The sequence below is a fragment of the Protopterus annectens genome, chromosome 2.part1 (genome assembly GCF_019279795.1).
Source record: "Protopterus annectens isolate FY-2018-M chromosome 2.part1, PAN1.0, whole genome shotgun sequence".
Lineage (NCBI taxonomy): Eukaryota > Metazoa > Chordata > Ceratodontiformes > Protopteridae > Protopterus > Protopterus annectens.
Genome location: NC_056729.1, coordinates 1,103,069,489 through 1,103,092,675, shown reverse-complemented (window position 1 = coordinate 1,103,092,675; position 23,187 = coordinate 1,103,069,489). Strand labels below are relative to the sequence as shown.

General features: G+C 42.2%; 1 protein-coding gene across 1 annotated transcript in view; it reads right to left on the bottom strand.

Moving 5' to 3' along the window:
* CDC5L (cell division cycle 5 like) overlaps positions 1-23,187 on the bottom strand; it is a 1,268,000-nt gene that overhangs the window by 811,511 nt on the left and 433,302 nt on the right. The window contains exons 5-8 of the mRNA XM_044062650.1: positions 15,808-15,907; positions 5,100-5,318; positions 3,853-3,997; positions 771-959 (exon numbers count right to left, since the gene is read on the bottom strand). Coding sequence (XP_043918585.1) covers positions 771-959; positions 3,853-3,997; positions 5,100-5,318; positions 15,808-15,907 — 653 coding nt within the window. The remainder of the gene's footprint in view (positions 1-770; positions 960-3,852; positions 3,998-5,099; positions 5,319-15,807; positions 15,908-23,187) is intronic.

The following is a 23,187-nucleotide window of genomic DNA, read 5'->3' as shown; positions in this document are numbered from 1 at the left end:
TAACTACAAAATTAATTATTTTATGCCAGAAAGATGAAAGACTTTTCTAAAGATAAACCCTGAGGCCAATCAGATAAAAATACAAAGAGCTACAGATCGGTTGTTTCCTCCTACATAAAATGGAGACAGAATCAGAAGAGAAAAAGGATTCCTGCAGTAAACTTCCCAACCCTGAGATATGTTCACAAAACAGTCTTTCTAGAAATGACACTGGGCTGCAGCATAAGGGATGCTGCACTCCTTAGATGTAGTCCTCTGGATATAAACAGAGGTCCCATCTAAAGAGTAGAGGATCTGGGATCCTAAGCAATATTCTCTAATCAGTATAAATACCACCGTGGAGCTCCACTGAAACTAGGTCATATATCTAGTGGGACTAAAATTGAGGCTGTGAAAATTTTATACTATAAACTGAACCAATTAATGGCAATGTGATATATGACTAATGTTCTAAAAATGTTGCTTATTAAAAAAGAAGAAATGTTCTTAGTTCAGGCATCATGCTAATGGAATGTGGATCCTGAATAATAATGAAACACAGTTTTTAAGTGCTACTTTATGTTTGTATGAAACAAGTTTTTATAACTATTTGTTACACATCTAACCATTACCAGTTTTCTGAACCTGCAAAAGCATGGTAAAATGAGCTAGGAACAAAAAAAAACAATACATGATTACAAATTACTAAAAACAGAAAAGCAAAACATTTCTAAGAAATAAAAAAAAAATCTTAGCCTTCTGACCAAATGTTTTCCCACTACTTAACTTACCTGTAAAATTCTATCTTGGGATGCAGGTGTTTTAGGAGTCCTAAGGCCAATGCTGTTATTTGTTACATTATACTCAGACAGAAGTGCACTTGAAGCAGAATTCATAATACCAGATTCCTCTGCAGTCTGACGTGCAAGCTCACTTGCATGGCCAATCTTAACTACTTCTTCAAGCTCGGCATCTGAAATCTAAAAAAATAATCAGTATTTTAAATAAATAATGGTTTACATTTTTAAAATGAATGCATATTTAAAGTGGGCAGTGAAATTTAAAAAAATATAGCACTAAAAATGCACTGTTTAAACCTTTTAAATGTATGCATGTTGATGTTGTAGGCATCTCCTAGAAACGCATATAAGCACATCCATCCACAACCCCCTTTTCCCCAGTTTTGCACATGGAGTCAAGGTGTCATTTAAACAGTGACAATCATCTACAGCCAAGGTTTACACCACTGGGTGGCTAGCCCTGCCACCGTAGTTCTTCCACACCTCACACTTGCACACTCACTCACACCTATGGCCAATTTAGAGTACCCAGTCCACCTACTTCATGTCTTTGGAATGTGGGAGGAAACCGTAGCACCCAGAGGAAACCCATGCAAACACAGACTCCACAAAGAAGGCATCCCAGCCGAAGACTGAACCGGGGAACCTCTTGCTGTGAGTTGACAATGCTGTCCCCTGCGCCACTCTGCCGCCCTACAAGCATACCTGTCTTTGAAATACTTAAAAGGCATAATCTTCAAAAATTTACCCTGCTACCCAGCTACTTTGCTCCATTTGCCTTTCTAAACTGAAATCATGTTTTCTATCTAATTCACATCAGAAGGAAAAAAAAAAACTACCTACAGATTGCCAAGTTTTTGTGTTATAATTACTTTCGGTCACTTCTTTTTTCTAACACAAATGTATTTATCTACCCTTATGACCAATGAATTCTTTCTAGTTTCATAGGTAATATGAGTATTTAAGAAAAACAAAATTTGCATTAATTACTGCTAAACTCCTGTGTGCCCGATCCTTTGGGCAAGACATGAAACCAAGGCCACATCTAAACTCAGATGGATGTAAAAGATCTAATGACATTCATTGAAAAGAGTAGGGCAAGTTACCCAGTGTCCTGGCCAAATCTCCCCTAGCGAGTAAGAACTGCACCTATGGTCACCCCTAAAGAGAGACCACTGGTCTATGGGACTAACCTGTTCAAAAAAGTGTAAATAAAAATAAACTAAATAAACATTCCATTGACTCACTACTCTCCTAGATTTCTTCAGACATGCAGCTCCTGACTGTTAAAGTGAACAGATAAAAACTACACAAAACTTCCTTTAAAATGAATGTCCTCTGAGGCTCCCCTTTATATTTGTACATATAGATTTTTTTTTTTTGGTTCTCAATGTCAGTGTCACTTTACTTATATAATAAACTATTGTTTTTGGTAATTATTTTAAAGTTAATCCAGGTGTTGGTTGCTATAACTGCAGCATTCCAGGAGTGGTTTATGTAGTGAAATATATCTCCTGAGATGCTTTTATATTGGTAAGGCAGACAGAAGCTTGCAACAAAAATATATGAACATAATTTTAGTATTAAGACTAAAGACATAATTAAAAAAGAAATGATTTGACAACAACATAATGCCAAATACATTTATGTAAATGGTGTTTTGAAAGAGCATTCAACTAAAGCGTGATCAAATTTTATATTTAACACTTTTGTTTTAAAAGTTGCAATAGCACTTTTTTGTTTTTACTTACTGGTGTGGTAACATTACTTCCTAAACAGTGATGTAGTTTCCTACAAATCTGATATTTATGTCTTGTAGTAAGAGGAGAGGATGTTATTTACATTTGCATTGTAGTTTTCAATGCTATGAAGCACACTTTCAATCTTCTGAGTTTTCGATGTTTTGGGAGTTTGATGTTAAGAAATTCAATGTTATGAAGTAGACCTGCATGTGTGCATGCGTGTGTGTGATATGGAAGAGCAACCACAACAGGGCTAGACACCTGACAGTGTACACATTGGCTATAGAAGATGGTCATTGTTGTCACTATCATTATCACTGGGACACCACGACCCCATGTGAAAAAATGGGAAAAGGGGTTGTGGATGGATGGACACACACACACACACACACACACACACAACTGCATGAAAACGGCTAAGAATTCTAGTATGGATAAGGTATGATACAATTTACACATTCTGCTGCTGTCAAACAGATACAGACTGTGATACAACAAGCAGGGTTGTATTACAAGGTGGCAAGAAACGTTTTCCACAAACCCTGCATATGAATGAGCTAGTAAGGAGGAGGGAAGGGGTAACACTAAAAGGGAAAAATAAAAAAGTACCAAAGGGAAAGAAACCAGCATAAACATGCACTTTGCTTCCTCAATTGCCTTGCATACTTGCTTACTTCACCTTACTATATGAACTACTAAAAAAGCTCTTGCAGTCAAGTATGTTGGTTAATGAAGTGATGAAACATACAACTGTCAAAAGAAATGTGCAGTATTTCAAATTCTGCTTATCACATTTAGTGAACATTTTTCTCTCATGGTTAGACACTATTCATATTATATCAGATCTACAGTAACCTGCAACATACTAGTGGCACAACTGTTTAAAGAAATAAAGTTACCCTGCCCTTTAAAGTTTTGCTGCGGGTGCAACTACAGATCCACCCCCCCCCCCAAAAAGCCATCTAAAGAATTTGTTAAAAGACTCAATAATTTTGTTATTAATAAAAATATATCTGGAGAACAAACATTTATTTAATTTCAAAAGCAATAGCATTCTTCAATTTTTGTGTTCCTGTGACAATGAAATACACAACAGAGTCAATACAGTAATACTGCATGTGTAAGTCTTTATAACAGTACAATGCCAAATTTGAGCACAATTAGTTTTTAAATGTTTCTCGTGGAAACAAATTTCAACAGCTACTATGTTGTCCTTTAAGTTCATTGCATGTGTTGGCTTTCTTGCTATGTTTCTTATTTTTACATACTGTGGAAACTTTGAAATGTTATAAAATAAGACAAAGGGGAGGCACTGTTCCTGCAACACTTACTTGTGGTGCAGGAAGCACTAGCTTGCTCCTCTTTTTTGTGAATTCTGACACTCCACTGGTCTGAAGAATAGCGGATGGTAAATCAGATTCTTTCTTTCTCTTAAGATTCTGTTTATCCTTCTTCTGATCTCTTTCTTCTTTCTCCCTGAAAGGTAATACAAACATGATAAATTAAAGATAGGACAATACATGCAATACTACATTTTTTTAAATAAAAAAACAAAATGGAAAAAGAAATACAAAAACATTTTTTTTACATGGAGTTGGGGCATCACATCAACAGTAGTCAAGGAGACCAAATCATACAACAGACAATGTTTACACTGCATTGGGAGGGTGACTTAATGGCTAAGGTGTTTGCCTTACAAACACAAGGTGCAGGGTTTAAGTCTCACAAGGGATAATTGGCTAGGCTTCAAATGGCTTGCAAGAGCAGTTAGCTTAGTACTAAACTATGAACCTATGAACTATGCAGGATGGCTAGCTTAGGAAAATACATAACTTGGGTTTAAATACGAATGTGATATGCTCATCAGCTCGGAAACCTGGCATAAAAGCAGTGTTGAACTTATTTGTAGTGGTTATGAGCTACGTTGTACAAGAAAGAGCCTCTAGGGGCTGCTACAAGCTACTTCAGGATGTTAGGAGCTCAGCTCTGGACATTATGCTGTTATACGTGATGTTGCACCCTCGGCACTAGCTGCCAAAATTGCAGATTCTAAGCTGACATTCAAAAATGAATCAGCCATATATGTGGGAAAATACACAGACAGATCAATCTAAATAAAATTCTATCAGATTTAGAGTACTTTTACCTCTATTTGAGAAAACTGGTCAGACCTTACGTAAGTGACACCAAGTTCCTTACGTTTAAAGTTAGAGACAGACTGCATATGGTGGTGTGCAACATCTTGAAAGAAAAAAGGCTGTAGCACCTAGGAATGCACTCACTTTGATAATCTGCATGTCATTGTATAGCATGGCAAATTTCCTGGAAGTCCTTGAATACCTCTGGCAAACTCGTATTTAATCTCCTTCAGCAAACATTAAAATCCACAGCATTAACCCCACTGGCATGCAGAAAGTTGACGTTTTTCCCTACGTTTTCTAAAGAGGCAATAAAACTTTTCCATATAAAACATTCTCCCTCACAGTAGCATCTCTGCCTTTCATAGAAAATACAGGTAATTACAACTTGCTTTTTTCATAACATTAAAATTAAACAACGGAGAAAAAAAAAGACTCACGATCTCAACTCTCCATCAAGGTGCTGCTGACGAAGCCTCTTGAAATCTGGATCCAAGCCTTGATAGTTCTCATCAGCAGTATCATAGAAACCAGGAGCAGGTTTCTTTTCAAAAGGAATTTCTGCATTGTAATCCACTCCCCTTTTCTTTTTCCTTTTTTTCTGTATTTCTATACCAGCAGCTCGAAGTTCCCTCCTTTTCTGAAGTGCGGCAAGGCGTCTAAGTCAAACATAATACATTTTAGTAACAGGACAGTCAATTCTTTAAAATGAATACACACACACATACATACACACACACACATATAGGTTCATAGGTTCATACTAGGCTATCTGCCCTAGGGCATTTATAAGCCTAGCCAGAGTGTGTTTGGCTTTCGCCACCCATTTTAAATTTATTTTGCTATGCCCTTTTTCGAGGTTAGTATACTGTGCCTCTGTCTAACAGTGACACAGAAGTGATACCCAGGGTAAACCTACGATCTCCCATCCACTCATCAAGATTCCTCTTGAAGAGAGTCAATGAGGTACTCTGCCTAACCTGGACTGGGATTTTATTCCAGAGTGAAGGGAGCCTCTGGGTTATGAATCTGTCCCTCCAGCATGTCCTATTTATTTCAGTGCTGAGGTTCAAGTCTCTTGAGCGCGTAGCTCTATGGGATTTGGATTTTCTGAGGTGCAGTATGTCCATTAATTCCGGGTTGGACATGGCTTTATACGTCAGGCACATATCGCCTCTGAGCAGGCGGTATGCCACTGAGTAGAGCTGGAGTTTCTTTAACCGGGCAGCATATGGCATCTGTTTGAGCCCTTTGATCCCCTTGGTGAGGTACTTTTGGGGTCTTTCCAGTTGCTGCAGGTAAGGTACATCCCAAAAGGGGCATTGTACTCAATTATGGGCCTGATGAGGGATGAGTAAATAGGCACGATGCCTCCCCTGATCTAGATGTGAATCCCTTCATGATCAGGAGGGCTATATAAAATGTTTTTCTAACCACTTTGGCCACGTGGTTGTCAAATGAGAGATTGCTATCAACTTGGGTCCCCAGGTCCCTAATTACTTCTTCTGTACTTAATGGATTACCACCTATGTGGTAATTTGTGGGCACTTTGTTTTTGCCAAAGCAAATGACTATATACTTTTTGGCGTTTAGCTTGAAGCCATGGCTCTGGCACCAGTTGTCTGTTTCTATGAGGCCCTTTTGGAGGATGCTTGTGTTGGCTGGAGAGTCGATTATGGCGGCCAGTTTGCAGTCATCTGCGAACTTGGTCAGCCACAGTCCTTCAATGTTGGCCTGTACCTCCGAGAAATATATACCGAACAAGAGAGGTCCCAGGACTGAGCCTTGTGGGACGCCACTTGTAACTGGTTTGGAGTCTGACATGGCTCCAGCAATTCTAACCATGTGGGTTCTGTCCTTGAGCCAGTTTGCAATCCATCTAGTGACATAGGGGTTTATATTTAAGCTGGTGAGCTTATCTATAATGCCGAGTGGGGTATTGTATCAAAGGCATTTGCGAGGTCCAGGTAGGCTGTGTGGACCACCTTCCCCTCGTCAATGGCCTTGGTGACTGTTTCAAAGAAATCGACCAGGTTTAAGAGGCAGGATCTGCCCTTAACAAAGCCAAACTGGGTAGGATCCAGTGTCTGTAGGTCCCCAATATCTTTATTTATGAGGTTCATGATGATCCTTTCCATAGCTTTGCAGACCAAGCTAGTCAGGCTTATGGGGCGATAGTTTCCAGGATCCGTTGAGGCAACACCTTTGTGGAGAGGGACCACCGTTGCTGTATGCCACTCTTTGGGTACATATCCTGTAGTAAGGCTGAGATTGAACAGTAGTTTTATGTTTGGGTTTAGCTCTTCTTGGAGTTCATGTAGGATGCAGCCCGGGACACCGTCTGGTCCCATTGATGCTGTGTTTTTTGCTTTGGAGAGGGCGGCTCTTACCTGAGCATCTGAGATGTCAGGGGGGCAGCACTCTGCTGGGATAGATATTTGCCCTTTTGGTGGGGGGGGGGGAGGTAGAAGTTTGTGCTGAACCTGTCAGCTAGGATGTTGGCAATGTCTGTGGGTTCGATGTATTTTTTGTCATTTTGGACTAATTCTGAGCATATCTGGGAATTCCCACCCAGGTTCCTAACATAACTAAAGAAAGCCTTGTGATTATCCTTAGTGCCCTGTGCAATTTTTTGCTCGAAGCTGGCCTTAGACGATTTTATGAGTGCCCGTAGTTTTTTGCTAATACTGATCAGAGATGCCTTCCCTTTTTGGGATTTTGCTCTATCATGTAGTAGCTTCCTCCTTCTATTGTATAGTTTGTTTATGGCTGGGGTCCATCAGACAGGACGTCTGCCTTTGGAGGAAGAGGATTGGGTCTTGGTTTTACTTGGGATTGCATGATCCATGCATTCCTGAAGGTGTTCACAGAATGCGTTTATAAAGGATTCTGTGGTCTGGGCCGTATTTTCCACAGGCTCGGGGGGCTTTGAAGGATTCCACCTCGGTTTTGAGGAGTGTGAAATTTGCTTTAGAGAAGTTTTTCACTGTGGTTTTCTGGGCAGGGGATGGGGGCAGGATGTGAATATCCAGTGAGATTAGTTTATGGTCTGATCTTACCAATGAGGGATACACTTCTGGTCTGGAGCATAGAGTCCCCATGTTGGTGATGATCAGGTCCAGTATGTTTTCCCCTCTTGTGGGAGTGGTAACAAGTTGTTCCATAGCATTTGAGTTTATAAATTCTAGGAACCTTTGGGCTAGGGTGTTGGAGCTAGAGTAATGCTCCCAGTCTATGTTTGGGTAGTTGAAGTCGCCCAATATAATGGTGTTTGGAGAGACCTTCATATTTTCCAGTGTTCTCAGGAAGGCCGAGTGGGGTTCCTGGGTTTGGGAGGGTGGTCTGTAGCAGGCTATAAACTGGAAGGCAGTTTTACCCACTGTTAGTTGCACATGGATAGTCTCTGATGCTTCGTGCTGTGCCACCAACCTGGAGGTGTGGGTATCTTTAACGAATATTGATACTCCCCCTCCTTTTGTGGTTCGGTCCAAGATTTGGGGCCAAAAAGCATGGTATGAGTTATAACCTGGTAGTGCTGGGGTGCTCTCGGGAGCCTTGAACCAGGTTTCTGTTACTGCACAGATATCGATGTTCTCCATGCTAAGGAGAGTTTCGAGTGCGTGCATCTTGAGGTTTAGACTTCTGGCGTTGAGTAGCATTACTCTTAGTTTCTTATCCCTTGTGATACCTATGGAGGTGGGTTTGTCTTTTGAGCCTTACCTAAAAAAGGCACTATGGGGGAAGCAAGAGCCTTTGCCAATATCCGACAGCCCAGGGGTGGCAGGTGCAAGCCGTCCCTATATATATATATATATATATATATATATATATATATATATATATATATATGTATGTATAAAGAGAAAGACAGATGTATATGCAGGCAAACACTACTTTTTACCTTTACACAGTATGAAAACTATGCTTATTTTCTGTGTATATTACAGAGTTCAGCAAGTAACTCAAACCAGATATTCCAAATTAGAATAAAACCTCTTTTCAGCAAACCTGAAAATAAGCATCATGCCGGGAGGTCAAGCCTCAGTGTAAGGAGAGACTCCCCAACTTCTTCAGCTTGTTTATACTAAAAGTATTGTCACAAAACAGTGGAGAAAAAGGGCAAACTCACTAAAGGTCACTTTTAGCTTAACTTTTTCACAGTAACGGGACTCACAGAAAGGGTTCTCAGAGAACTGTCATGTTCCGAAGGTTAATCACCCCCTTTTGTCTTACTTCTCTTCCTGAAGTTCTCATTTTAACAGAACTATTAGTGTGTATATTATGATTACAACTAAACAAGTGTTCTGAATATATATGATTTAAAGGTATTTCAAATACAATAACATTAAATGTGAAGCAATACACATGCATGTATACAATTTTATGAAGTTATGTGAATACGCATCATTCATACATGCACAACTAAAGACAAAGATCCTAATGTCACTACCAGTAAGTCACAAAGCTGGCTTCTTGTAAAAATATGCCAACTGTTGTGCATGGTAAGCAAGACTAGAAAACAGCATGGTAAGTAGTAGAAATATTTATTTAGCAGTGGCGATCACAAAATACTTTCCAAGAAAGGCAGTAAAGCAAAGTATACAAATGCTTGCACATGCACTTCAAATTTATCAGTGCAAACAATATAAAGTTCGTAATTTAGGAACAAGCTTCAAGATAAACTGAAGGCAGAAAGCACTAAAGAGGTACACAAAATGTTGTAAAACTCTGCTTCAAATTATGATTTACTACAAAAAAGTAACTGCTTTAGAAAAATGGAAAGAATTAGAACACCAGGTATATTTTGTGTGTTAGTTTTCCATAAGTGAATATGTCTGTTTTCAGAAATAACTTTGGAGCACTGGGATGGTAAAATGACTTGTTCAGTTACACAGCATACGCACACAAGAACAACAGAATGTAACCCAGGACTATATACAGAAGCGCATTTACAATGTACACCCTTAGCTCTATGTGATACTGAGCCAAGCATCAGGACTTATGAGGAAACAAAAATGAGTAATAACTGATTTACAAGCTGGATTATACTTCTCTTCACAGCTGCAATAAAGCAGCAATATTCCGCTTATAACCCAACAGAAATTACAAATTACTTCCATGCAATTTATATTACAACAAGCAAGCGAACAAATTATACTGTAAAAAGTCCAGAACTAAACATACTTAAACATGACATTTTCTGCAGAGTTGCAAAACAAATAGCAATCAACATCAAACAGAGCTAACTGAATGTATGCAAACAATAAATGAAGAAGAATAAATGCTGTCAAAGGCAACATATGCACGGCTGTTGCAAGGCTACAACATCCTAGTACTACATTTACACAAAAGACACATCTGCAAAGAATGACTGACTGCTTTCACAGAAAAGTACAGTTTTGTACCTACCATAAATGTAGATGTCCGATAGGAATGCATCTGCAGTCATTACAAATGGGTTGTCCTGTTGTCAGGCAGCCCTTCGGTCGGCCGGATTCCAAAGTCTGGGTCTGGCCTCGGCTGGTGTCGCACTTCACCCGACGTCATAGCTGCAGTTATTCGGGTATAAAGGCATCAGCCGACGCCATTTTCCTCAGTGTTTCTTGCCCCAGATGCCAGGTGCCCTCTTGGAAGGCTAAATTTGGATAAATGCCAATGATTCCAAATAGTAGAGAGCAAACACAAAAAATAAGCATGTATGTACATATATACAAACAAATACACCATAATAGATCCCCCCAAGCTAGCTGAAGGCTGGCAAATACCCTAGGAGCACCTCAGAGGGGAAGGTGGGTGGGTAATCCTGACTGCAGATGCATTCCTATCGGACATCTACATTTATGGTAGGTACAATACTGTACTATGTCCTTCAAGGATGCATCTGCAGTCATTACAAATGGGTAGAATACCATAGCTAAACAAGGGGAGGAGGAAAGAGTAGAGATTATGGTGTAGCTAGGATCCCTTGCAAAACAGCAGTGGCAAAACCTGCTCGGGATCTAGAGTATAAAGGTAAATTGTAATGCTTGGCAAATGTATGCACGGAGGTCCAAGTAGCAGCCTCTATAATGTCCTTGGTAGCCACTCCTCGTAAGAAAGCTGTGGTAGTGGCTGTAGCCCTTGTGGAGTGAGGCCTGATGTTCTCTGGGGTTTTCTTTCCATGGTAGGAGTAACAAAATCTAATGCAATTTCCTATCCATTTGGAGATTGTCTGTTTTGAAATTGGTTTTCCTTCCTTTCCTGTGGCATATGCTACCAGAAGCTGGTCAGTTTTTCTATTGGACTTAGTCCTGTCCAGGTAGTAGCGTAACTGTCTGTGTACATCCAAGGTATGCAAAAGTCTTTCTCCCTGTTCTGTGGGTTTGGGAAGAATGTAGGTAGGTGGATAGCCTGATTTAATGACACTCTGGATACCACCTTAGGCATAAATGTAGGATTTGTTCTCATGGACACTCTATCTTGATGGAAGATCAGGAAGGGTTGCACTGCCATTAATGCCTGTAGTTCAGAGACCCTTCTTGCTGAAGTTTTTGCCAGCAGGAAAGCAGTCTTCCAGGATAAGTATTGTAATTCTGCTGTTGCTGCTGGCTCGAAAGGAGGAAGTGTCAATTTTCTAGCACAAAGTTCAAGTCCCATGCTGGCAATGGTGGTTTCCTGGGAGGTTTTACATTTTTAATTCCTCTCAGAAACTGTCTGAGCAGGGGATGAGAAAAGACAGGAGGATCCAAGCTGTATTGTGCTGAAATAGCTGATGCATGTATCTTGATGGAAGAATAGGACAGGCCTGTGTGGAAGAGCTCTGCCAAGTACTCTAGGATGTTGGCCATGTTTACCAGAGTGACATCTTCTCCCTTTGCAGTACTCCAAATGAGATATCTTTTCCATTTTGCTGCATAATTCTTTCTTGTTGAAGGTCTGCGAGCCTCCAGGATTATGTCTTTAACCCTTTGGGATAAATTTGGGTTATTTTCTGTTATGTAATGTTCCAGGCAGTTAGCTGCAGAGTTTTCAGGTTTGGATGCAGGATGTTGTAGTTGTTCTGTGTTAACAGTAATGGGATTAGGGGTAGTGTCCATATTTGTTCCCGAGACATGCTCCTCAGCAATGGGTACCAATGTTGTCTTGGCCAGTCTGGAGCTATCAGGATGATCCTTGGACGGTCCTCTTTGATCTTCAGAAGCACCTTGTGCATCAAAGGAAGTGGTGGAAATGCGTATGCTATCAGGTTTTTCCAACTGAAAGATAAGGAGTCCACCTTCCAAGCAAGTGGGTGGTACGTCCTTGTGCAGAATTTCTTTAGCTGGTGGTTGAGAGGGGATGCAAACAAGTCTATTTGTGGTAATCCCCATTCCCTGGTGATGGCTTTGAAGATGTCCGGATGAAACATCCATTCGTGGGCATCTGTGGTTGTTCTGCTTAATATGTCTGCTAGAATGTTTTCGTTTCCCGGTACAAAAATTGCTTGTAACTGAATGTTGTAGCTCAGGGCCACATCCCATAGGTCCAGTGCCAGCCAGCATAGGGGATATGAATGGGTGCCTCCCTGTTTGTTGATGTACCACATAACTGTGGTGTTGTCTGTCCTTATCATCAACTGACCTTCTTGGAGAAATGGTCTGAATGACTGGATTGCCAATTTTACTGCCAGCATTTCCTTTAGATTTATGTGCAGGCGCAGCTGGTCTTGAGTCCATAAGCCTTGTATGCACTTGCCCAGCATGTGTAACCCCCAACCGAGGTCTGAGGCATCTGTCATGATGGTTTGGCTTGGTTGGCTGTTGCAGAAGTGCAATCCTGCGTTTGATTGGCAGGCCTGAGCCCACCATTGTTTCAGGCATGGGATTATTGGAATTTTGGTTTCTAGGCTGTGTTTGTGTTGGGACCACAAATTCCTTAGGTACCACTGTAGCTTTCTCATATGCAGTCTGGCATGAGGGACCAGAATTATGCAGGATGCCATGAAGCCTAGAGCTTGCAGTACTTTTCTTGCAGTTAGGTGGTTCTGCTTTGTTAATGCCAAGAAGTAGAGAGGTAGTTGCTCTTTCTTTTCTGCAGTTAGGAATGCCATTTGTTTTGCTGTGTCCAGCTCTGCACCCAGAAAGGTTATTCTTTGGGATGGAATCAGCCTTGACTTTTTTATATTGACTGTATATCCCAAGGCTTGCAGCAGGTAAATGACTCTTTGCAAGTCTTCTGCTAGCTTGCTTTTGTTGTCCGCTTGTATCAGGCAGTCGTCCAGGTAGGGATAAATTTGGATTCCCTGAAGTCTGCAATGAGCAATTACTGATGCCAGGCATTTCGTGAACACTCTGGGCGCAGTAGATAAGCCAAAGGGCAATGCTGAAAATTGATAATGCTCTGATCCTGCAAGAAATCTGAGGTATCTTCTGCAAATTGGTCTTATGGGGACGTGCAGGTATGCCTCCTTGAGATCTAGAGTTACCAGCCAAGACTCCTTGCCCAGCATGGGAAGAAGCTGCTGTAGGGTCAGCATTTTGAATTTTGGAACAATAAGGAATGTGTTTAAAGCGGACAGGTCTAGAATGGGTCTCCATTTGTTTTCTTTTCTTGGTACCAGGAAGAGTCTGGAGTAAAATCCCTTTCCTTGCTCCATAGATGGTACCTTTTCCACAGCTCTCATTCTTAATAGCTGAGATATTTGTTTTAGAGCTTCTGTTCTTTGAGTAGGTGGTAGGTTTGGCATTCCTCTCTTCCCTGGTAGAGTATGGAAATGGAACCTGTAACCTTGGTCTATAGTTTGCAAAATCCATTGTTCCCTTGTGATGCAATGCCAGAATTTTCCGCCTAAGGGTGCTTCTAGTTGTTCCCTGGTAGGCGGTGCCACTGTCAAGTCACTGTGATTGAGGTGTTGTAGTGGTGGTGGCTGCGTCCGTGCCTCGCTGGTTGTTACCTTGCCATTGGCGTCCCCTGTAGGCACCCCTGGATTGATTTCTGCCTCTTGAACGCCTATACCTGCCTCTCTGAGCCTTTGAGGAGTCCGGAAAGGACCAATTCTTGGAGGGCCAGTTCCTGCTAAACCTTGGCGGTTGAACCTGTAAGAAATCTTTCACCGTTTGTACAGATTTCGCCTTCTCTTCCATCTTTTTTAGTACCTGCTGAGCAGGGGAACCAAATAAATTGACCTTGTCCATGGGTGCATCCAAAAGCTTTGATTTGACATGGTCTGGTAATGCCTGTTCTTTCAACCATGCATGTCTCCTGATAACTGTGCCAGTCATGGCTGATCTAAAGGAAGCCTCCAGTGCATCATAGCCACATTTTAAAGAATGGTTACTAACCTGCTGTATGTTATGTACCATTTCCTGAACATATTTTTTATCTAAAGATTCTTCAGAGGAAAGCTTTTTAGTTAACTGGTCAAGCATAAACTCTTGATATTGAATCATATGAAATTGGCAGTTTGAAGCCCTAGCTGACAAGGTAGCAGAAGTGTAAACTTTTTTACCCCATCTCTCTAAGGACCTGGATTCCCTTTCAGAGGGGAGGGGGTTTTTAGTAGAAGTAGCAGCTACAGCTTTAGGGCCCTGGGCGATAGTCTCTGGATCTGCAAAAGGAGCCTTGTATAAATGGTGATGAGTGTCCGGAACCCTGTAGAACCTATCGGGATTAGCAGGAGCCGGAGGTAATGAATCAGGAACAGTGCAAGCATCATTAAATGCATCATCTACAACAGAAAGAACTGGAGGTATAGCTAAAGGCCTATGTTGTGGCAAATGTAGAAAGGTCCTAAGCCTTTTTCTGGAGTCTGAGAAATCTTGGCCCTGCCACTGAAATTGTTCCCTCATAGCATGCAAGGTTTCCCCAAAGGAAAATTCCTCAGGTGGAGAGGCTGAAGGAATTGACTCTTCCGCATCAGAGTCTTCGTAAGGAGAATAAGAAGCCTCAGGAAGGTCTGTATGTTCTGATTCATCAGAGGAACCATCAGTGGATACTGGTTCAGGGGGCTCTGCTCTAGGCCTCTTTTCTGGAGATGGGAGAGAGGACCTGTCTGGATGAGGCTGGGATCCACGAATTAAAGAAATTAAATTCTCAGCCAAAGAAAGCATATGAGAGCTAGTGCTGGGCCTGTGTGTGGGGGGTTTGGCAGGCACAGTCTTTGAAGCTTTGGCTGCTTTAGCCCTGGCAAAGGCCTTAATAGACATGGCTGCAGGAGGCCTAGCAGCTCCACGTGCAGGGGTTGAAATATCCAGGGGAATTGTGTCTGATAATTCCTGAGAAACCGCAGCAGAAGGCTGGATTTCAGAAGCTGATTCTACCAGGTTAGGGGAGGTCCCGGTAGAAGGCATGGTTTCGGCTGAAGAAAGAACCGCTTGCTCGGTTTCGGCCGAAACCGAGACACTCGCGGTTTGCTTAATCGTGGTTTCGGCCGAGACCGCGGACCGCGAGTGTCGGTCCTTTTCTTTTCGTTTTTTGGAAATTTGCGTTGTCGGAGGATCCGACGGCATAATGTAGGCAAAATCAGAGCCGAAAATTTGTTCAGCAAACTCCGAGCGACGTCTAAGCGTCCGTCGGTTAAAAAGCGCAGGCTAGACAAGCTGCTACGTCGTGGTCTGGGCCTAAACAATGTATACAGTAGGAGTGGAAATCTTTATGAGGTATTTGTTTCCCACAAGATAAACAGTTATTCACTTTCTCTGACATCGGCTGAGGCAAGAAAGAGTCCCCAACGGGGTACTTAGCTTTTTAGAAGTCTTCGAAGTAGTATTCGGTAGTAGTAATCTCTGGATCTGACCGACCGGCACTTGCGAACAGCTTCTGCTTCGGGCGCCACGCGGCAAGAAAGACTGAGGAAAATGGCGTCGGCTGATGCCTTTATACCCGAATAACTGCAGCTATGACGTCGGGTGAAGTGCGACACCAGCCGAGGCCAGACCCAGACTTTGGAATCCAGCCGACCGAAGGGCTGCCTGACGACAGGACAACCCATTTGTAATGACTGCAGATGCATCCTTGAAGGACATCAGTAAGTTTCTTTAAGGTGTATATAATGATAAGCCAAGAGCTCTTCCTAAGTAACACATGTCTAACTGGCACACTTCATGTTTCAATACTTGCAAAGTGGCATTTTATCATACCATAACAAATCTTTACCTATTCCTCATTAAGGGACTATGACTGTGCACTTACCTAGCTTCTTCTAACTGTTTTTCTCTTGCTTTTCTCTTGGCTTTTTTACCCTGAGTATTGGCCAGACGTGCCCTTGCTTCAGAAAGCATCTCAAGTTCATCTGTTAATAAAACATAAAACTGAAATATGAATTGTAAAAGATAGCTAAATAATATGTTAGTAATGAATTAGTAAAGGAATACTGTGCAAGTAGCATCCAATTCCAAACACAGACTGCAAGCCAATGCACATGACTGTTGCAATTGTCAGTAGCATTACTTTAAAGCAGTAGCATTCAGGTTATACCTGCAACCATGCACAGGTTTACAACTTGACACAGCAAATTTTCTCTCACACAGCATCAATTACAAAAAACATTCTAGAAAGTGTTAAGTTTCAAAAAAAGAAAAGTGTTTTTAGTTTATAAAGATAAAGAAATACAACTTACAACTTTATACCAACAGTGGAAAAAAACACTTTCGTCATGGTGATTGAATCCATTTTGTTATTATGCAGCATGATCAATGTCAGCTTTTGACTAATCAAATAAAATGCTAATCTGTGTACATTCATTTTAACTGTTAATTAATGGAGTGTTAACTACCTTACTTCCCATCACTGGCTAGTGAAACCAGCAATAACTAAAAGTTATGGACTTACCATAACTAGGCATCTGTGTTGACCATTTTCATTCTTCCTCAACATATGGATTCAGATCCAACCTTTGGATACAACACTGCCACATATTCCAGACTTTGGATCTAGCCCTTGCGCTACTCCCCCTATCCATAATGCCCTACTCCATCCCCATTGCCTAAGATCAAGCTTGCTGCCATATATCCCTACAGTGACACAGAGATAGGTATAGCTTGATAGAAAAGCCAGGGCTCAAACCCAGAACTGTAGGTTCCAAATACAGTCTGGATTTCTTGTGCTGCAGCCTTCCTCTGACTGGGTGGAATGTCAGGAAGTTTTTTTCCTTTGGCAATGAGGTAGAAGGGAAAATGATATGCAATAGCCACCGGATACTATTCTTAGCACCCATAAGTCTTGTGTTATACTTGCCCAGGTATTTAGGTGCAAAGAAAAATTGACCCTGACTGCCTCCAGAGCTGGAGAGTTGGGCAGCACTTCAGGAGCATTGAAAGGACACGTCTGCGAGTATGTTTCTAAAGGCCTGATTCTGTGGACCTCCTCTGCCTCTAGGGTGACGTCTACCATTAACATTTCCTCATCTGCCTCTGGAGGAATTGTCCCTACATGAAACCTGAAAAGGTCCTGGAGATTTACGGAACCAAATTTTCTTACTATCTCTCTGGTTCTTATAGAAGGTTCGCTGAGGCATAGAAAACTTGATTCCCATGGCAGACAGGGTCTTTCCATCTTGTTCACCGTGGGTAAGCGTATTCCTTTACTGACGGCCGAAACAAGGAAGTGCAATCGAATGGGGTGTTACTAAAGGACATCTGAAAAGGCTCCGCAAAGTTGCATAGCTGCATCCAGGTGTGTCTCTTTGTGGCGATGCCTAAACTCTGAGTTACCTTTACTTGTGTGAGAGATTAACCTCATCAAAGCATTCAATATAGACCAAAGAGCAGTCATTTCAGATGATGTCCTTTTGAAATCCTCAGCAGACACAGACTCAGAGAGTATACGAAAGTTCTTTGACCAAATCTCTCTGTAGTCTAGTAAAGTTCACCAGGTAGTTTAGTGACTTAAGGGAAAAAGTAACAGAGGCAAACACTCACTTTCCGAATCTAACTCTCTAGGTTCTCTGTTAGGAGGATGGACAGCAGAGCTCTGTTCTGCTAGCTTTTTCTTAGTAGCTGCCACCACCACCATAGCATCAACTGGGACTCCTTTGCTCCAATGGGGTCTGTCTGTAGGTGGGGCCACAAAATTGTTGGGACATTTGTGGATGGGCTCGACCATATCTGGTTCCTTCCATGCCCAGCAGGAAACCAGATCAAAAAGTTAATCTGCTGGGGGGAGCCACCCAAGATGTAGATGGGCCAGAATCAAAAGCCTCCAAAAACACAAACTTTTCCAGCGAGGGGTTTTGGGATGACCAAACACCTTTCTGTTTCAGGATCTCTAAAATGTCAGCTGGTGGTAACCCGGGGGATCCCTCTCCATCAAAAATCAGTACCCTCTGTGAGACACTCCATGAAGGAGTCTATGTACTTCATATCCCCTCCCTTCTATATAGTAGTGCTATCTTCACTAATCTTAACTCAACCATTAGTAACGAACTACAATCATGCTATTATAAAACAGCCAAATTTGCCACAGGAAAACCTCACCACTCACATCATTGCCATGTTACTGCAGAATTAAATTGGCTAGAGTTTCCCCACCTACTCCACTATACCCAAATAACTTTAGCCCACAAATTAATTTTCAGACCTAGTGACTGCCCAGCACTCAGCTCCATCCTACAAACATATAATCCCACATGAACACGAAGATCCGCAGACAAACAAATGCTTACTATAACAAAACCCAACAAAAAAGCTGGACAATGTCTGTACTCCCACAGCATTGCCAAGCTATGGAATGCCTTACCCCCATATATAACTCAAATGGACTGCATAAAAAGCTGTAAGTCAGCACTAAAATCATACTACGTAAACAATCCATCCTGCCCTTGCCTAACAAACAGGCCACCATAAAACAATCCTAAAAAATTACCCTCTATTGCGCTAAAACCAGTTCTATAACCCTTACTATTTACCTAGCCTTTCAACATTATGCTTCGACAAAACACAAATTATATGGACCCCATCTTTCTGTGGCCTATTAAATCAACTCTCATCTAGATTTGTATTATTTCTGCTCATACTGTATTGTATTATATTGTACCTGTCTTTGCTCTCTCCATGTAATACCTAATTACTCATGTTGTACTCATTTATTTGTAACATTTGTGGAGCTTTTCTCCCCAAGCCTTCGCTGAAAATGGGTTTTTAACCCAGTGGACTTTCCCGGTCAACAAATGTCAATAAATAAATGTGTCTCCTTTTGCGTGTTCTCTTTTTGGTACACCTCTTCCATGGGGTATTCCCGAGAGGTCTCGGAAGAGAAGGGAAGTTCATTCACTTGAACTGGCAGGAGACTTACTGGAACTGGCTGCCCCTGTGGAATAGGCCTGACCAACTCAAGAGCTCAGAACTGATGAGCAAAAAAAGGGGTAGGACCTGAAACATGAGAAGATGGTTCTCTCTGGAGAGAAAAAGGCACTTTCCACCACCTCGAAAGCCAATGGACCGAGGCAGAATCAATCTGAGCTGTCTGGGGACGGGGCTCTGAGAGGAGTGATGGATCTGACAAAATTGGCTATGAAACCCAGTCTGATCCAATACTAATCGGAGCAGAACCAGTCAAGGATACATTTGGAGTGGAGGAAGAAACTTTCCTCGGATCAAACACCGAACCTCTCGGGGATCTCAGATCCTAGGACTCTGAAAGCACGGGACAGATCGGAGAAGGAGATAGAATGGTCTTTGACGTGACAGGCATACTCATGGATCCGACAAGGGACAGAGCTTATAAGACCCCCATCTGAATCTGAGCTCTGAGGAACCTTTGCATCATTCTATCCACATCTGGTTCTAACAAGGTTCAGGAGAACTTAGAGGAAGTGGTGGATGGGGCCTAGAATGCTTCCTTGGAGTTCGAAGGAAATGAGTAGGCTGAAGTTGCACTCCTAAATGATGTACCCACTTCGGATCTGATGACTTAGGATCCGGGGGGTGGGGGGACTATTGGACTTATAGTGATAATTGACAGAGTCGAAGCCTTAGGACCTGACGGCTTTGAATCCAATTGTCGGGTATTCGGATAGGAGTTTTTCTGATTTTTAAAGATGGCTCTGACGAACACCTAGGAGACTTCGATGAAGAGTGTTTGCGTGCTTCAAAGGAACAGAGTTGCTAGTCTTACAGGGGGCCCTTGTACTAGTAGTAGAGGAAGACGACCCTTTAAAATGAGTTTAATCTGTCTATCTGCCAAGGGTCTCAGATTAAAGCTAGAGCAAATTTTATAAGATGTGTCCAAGTGCTGGGATCCAAGACAATAAAAGGACTCCCTGTGGGCATCTGAGTCTGGGATCTTATGCCCACAAGAAGTGCATTTTTAAAAAAATCTGTACTTCTGTCTGGCACGATAAAAAAAATACAGGGGGCAAACACTTAACCAGAAAGCGTCAGCAAAACAAGCAGCAACTTTTTTTTTTTTTAAGAAAAAATAGAAAACAGGAAAAAGGAAATTACTAACAATGGTAAGAAAAGTACAGTTGTGTACACTTACCATAAATGTAGATGTTCGAGTGTATTCACTGTTGCAATCATTATATTTGGGTAATCCTGCTGGCAGGTTGTCCTCAGTCGGCCTGAATTCCAAAGTCTTGGGTCCTGCGTCGGCTGCTGTCACCCCTTCCCTGACGTCAGGTCATCAGGTGTATAAAAGAAGGAGCCAACACCATTTTCTTCAGTTTTTCTTGCCCCAGATGTCAGGTGCCCCCTAAAAGGGTAGCCAAAATTTATACATATATAAAATTACATGCACCAATATAAACTTGACCTTCATCTACAAGCAAATACACCACATAGGTTGCATAAATCAGAGAAGGAAAGATAAGTTCCAGCAGAAAAAAGGGGGATGGCGGGTGGGTAACCTGGACTGCAACAGTGAATACACTCGAACAGCTACATTTATGGTAAGTGTACACAACTGTACTATGTTCTTCGTGTTTCACTGTTGCAGTCATTACATTTGGGTAGAGTCCCAAAACTATGGTTGGGAGGCTGGAGCTAAACAGTATTAGGAGCGGCTATGAGGCCCTGCAGAACCGCAGTAGCAAAGCCTGCCCTGGATTTAGAGTAGAGTGGCAGATGATAGTGCTTTGTAAAGGTCTGCACTGAACTCCAAGTAGCAGCCTCTAAAATGTCTTTGGTTGGTACTCCCCTGAGAAAGGCTGATGAAGTGGCTGCAGCCCTGGTTGAATGTGGCCTAATGCCCTTAGGCACTGGCTTGCCATGTTGAAAATAGCAGAAATGAATGCAGCGGCTTACCCACTTTGAAATAGTCTGCTTTGAAATAGCCTTTCCTTGTGATCCTGCAGCATATGCCACTAGTAGTTGCTCTGTCTTCCTGAAAGCTTTGGTTCTGTCCAAGTGGAACCTAAGCTGTTTGTGTACGTCCAAGGAATGCAGAATTCTCCCCCCCCCCTTGTTCTGTGGATTTGGATAAAAAGTTGGCAAATGAATGGTTTGGTTAAGAGCAACACTGGACACCACTTTAGGCATAAATGTCTGGTTTGTCCTGAGAGAAACCGTGTCTGGATAAAACACAATAAAAGGTTCCACAGCCATGAGTGCCTGTAGCTCTGAAACTCGTCTTGCAGAAGTTATTGTTAGGAGCAGAGCTGTTTTCCAAGGTAAAAACTTTATATCAGCAGTAGCAGCTGGCTCAAAAGGAGGCAGGGTGAGTTTTTCCAAGACACAGTTGAGGTCCCATGCAGGTATTGGTGATCTCCTTGGAGGCCTTAAATTTTTGGCTCCTATGAGATAATGCTTTAATAAAGGATGAGAAAAGATTGGTGGCTCTGTATTGTAATGAGCCGAAATGGCAGAGGCATGAATTTTAATTGATGAAAAAGGTAGGCCTTTGTCCAGCATCTCAGTTAAGTATTGCAAAATCTGAGGAATATTTGGTACAGCTGTATCAGTTTCCTTGTGCCTGGTTCCAAGCACAGAATCTATAAGATTTTCTAGTACTGGGCCTTCTGGCTTCCAAAATGACATCCGTCACAGCTGTACTGAGAGGTGTGTTTTGTATGATTACATTATCCGCCATGCTGCCAGGTTTAAAGTCCTGAGATTCTGGCTGTGCAGGGTCTGACTGTTTTGCTGCGACAGTAGATGGGGTATTTGAGGTAAGGTCCAAGCTGGGCATTGAGACAAATTCCTTAGGATTGGATACCAGTACTGGCGGGGCCAGTCTGGGGCAATCAGTATCATCTTTGGTTTCTCCTGTCTGACCTTTAGGAGTACCTTGGGGAGGAGTGGCAGTGGAGGAAAGGCATATACTGATAGGTTTTTCCAGCTGAAAGATAGGGCATCCATTTTACATTCTTGTCTGTGATAAGTCCTTGTGCAGAACCTTTTTAGTTAGTAGTTGTGAGGGGAGGCAAATAGATCTATGTCCGGGCATCCCCATTTCCTTGTTATCATGCTGAAGACTTGTGGATCCAGGTGCCACTCATGGGGATCCATGAGGTTTCTACTTAGTTCATTTGCCAGAGTATTTTCCTTTCCTGGCAAGAATTGTGCCTGCAGATGTACTTGGTAAGTCAATGCTGTGTCCCACAAAGTCATGGCTAGTCTGCAAAGGGGGTAAGAATGTGTGCCCCCCTGCTTGTTTATATACCACATGACCGTGGTATTGTCTGTCTTTATCAGTAGTTGTCCCGGATGAATTAGGTTCCTTGAAGGCTGTCAGGGCATTTTGAACAGCTAGCATCGCTTTTTGATTGATATGTAGATGCATTTGGTTTGAGGGCCATGTGCCCTGAATGCATCTTCCTGCCATGTGGGCCCCCCAGGCATAATCTGATGCATCCGCTGTTAGTGTCTGCCTGGCTGCGGGTAATGTGAACGGCTGTCCCTTGTTCTGGTGACAAGCCCTCGACCACCATTGAAACTCCTGTTGCAGACAGAGAATGAGAGTAATTATTGCCTCCAGGCTGTGGCAATGTTGAGTCCAAACACTTTTTAGGTACCATTGACGTTTCCTCATATGCAGTCTTGCATATGGAATTAGTAGAATGCAGGATGCCATGAAGCCCAAAGCCTGCAGAATATTTCTTGCAGATAACTGGGCCTTTGTTGCCAACATCTTGAAATAGGCAGTCAGTTGCCTTTGTTTGTCTGGCGTGAGATAAGCCATCTGGGCAGTTGTATTCAAGCTTGCACCCAGGAATCTCTTGAAAGGGTACTAGTTTTGATTTCTTTTCATTGACTGTGTACCCTAGGCATGCAAGAAGTCTTTTCACAAATGCCAGATGCTGTAGAAAAATGTCCTTTTTCTCTGCTTGAATTAGACAGTCGTCCAAGTAAGGATATATTTGTATTCCTCTTTGTCTGCAGAATGCAATTACTGGTGCCAGGCACTTTGTAAAGACCCTGGGCACAGTAGATAAGCCAAAGGGCAGTGCAGAGAATTGGTAATGCATTGAGCCAGCCTTGAATCTGAGGTATCTTCTGCATGACTGTCTGATTGAGACATGCAGGTATGCCTCTTTTAAGTCTAAAGTCACAAGCCAAGCATTCTTGCCCAGCATGGGCAGAAGCTGCTGTAAAGTTAACATTTTGAATTTTGGTATATCCAGGAATGTGCTCA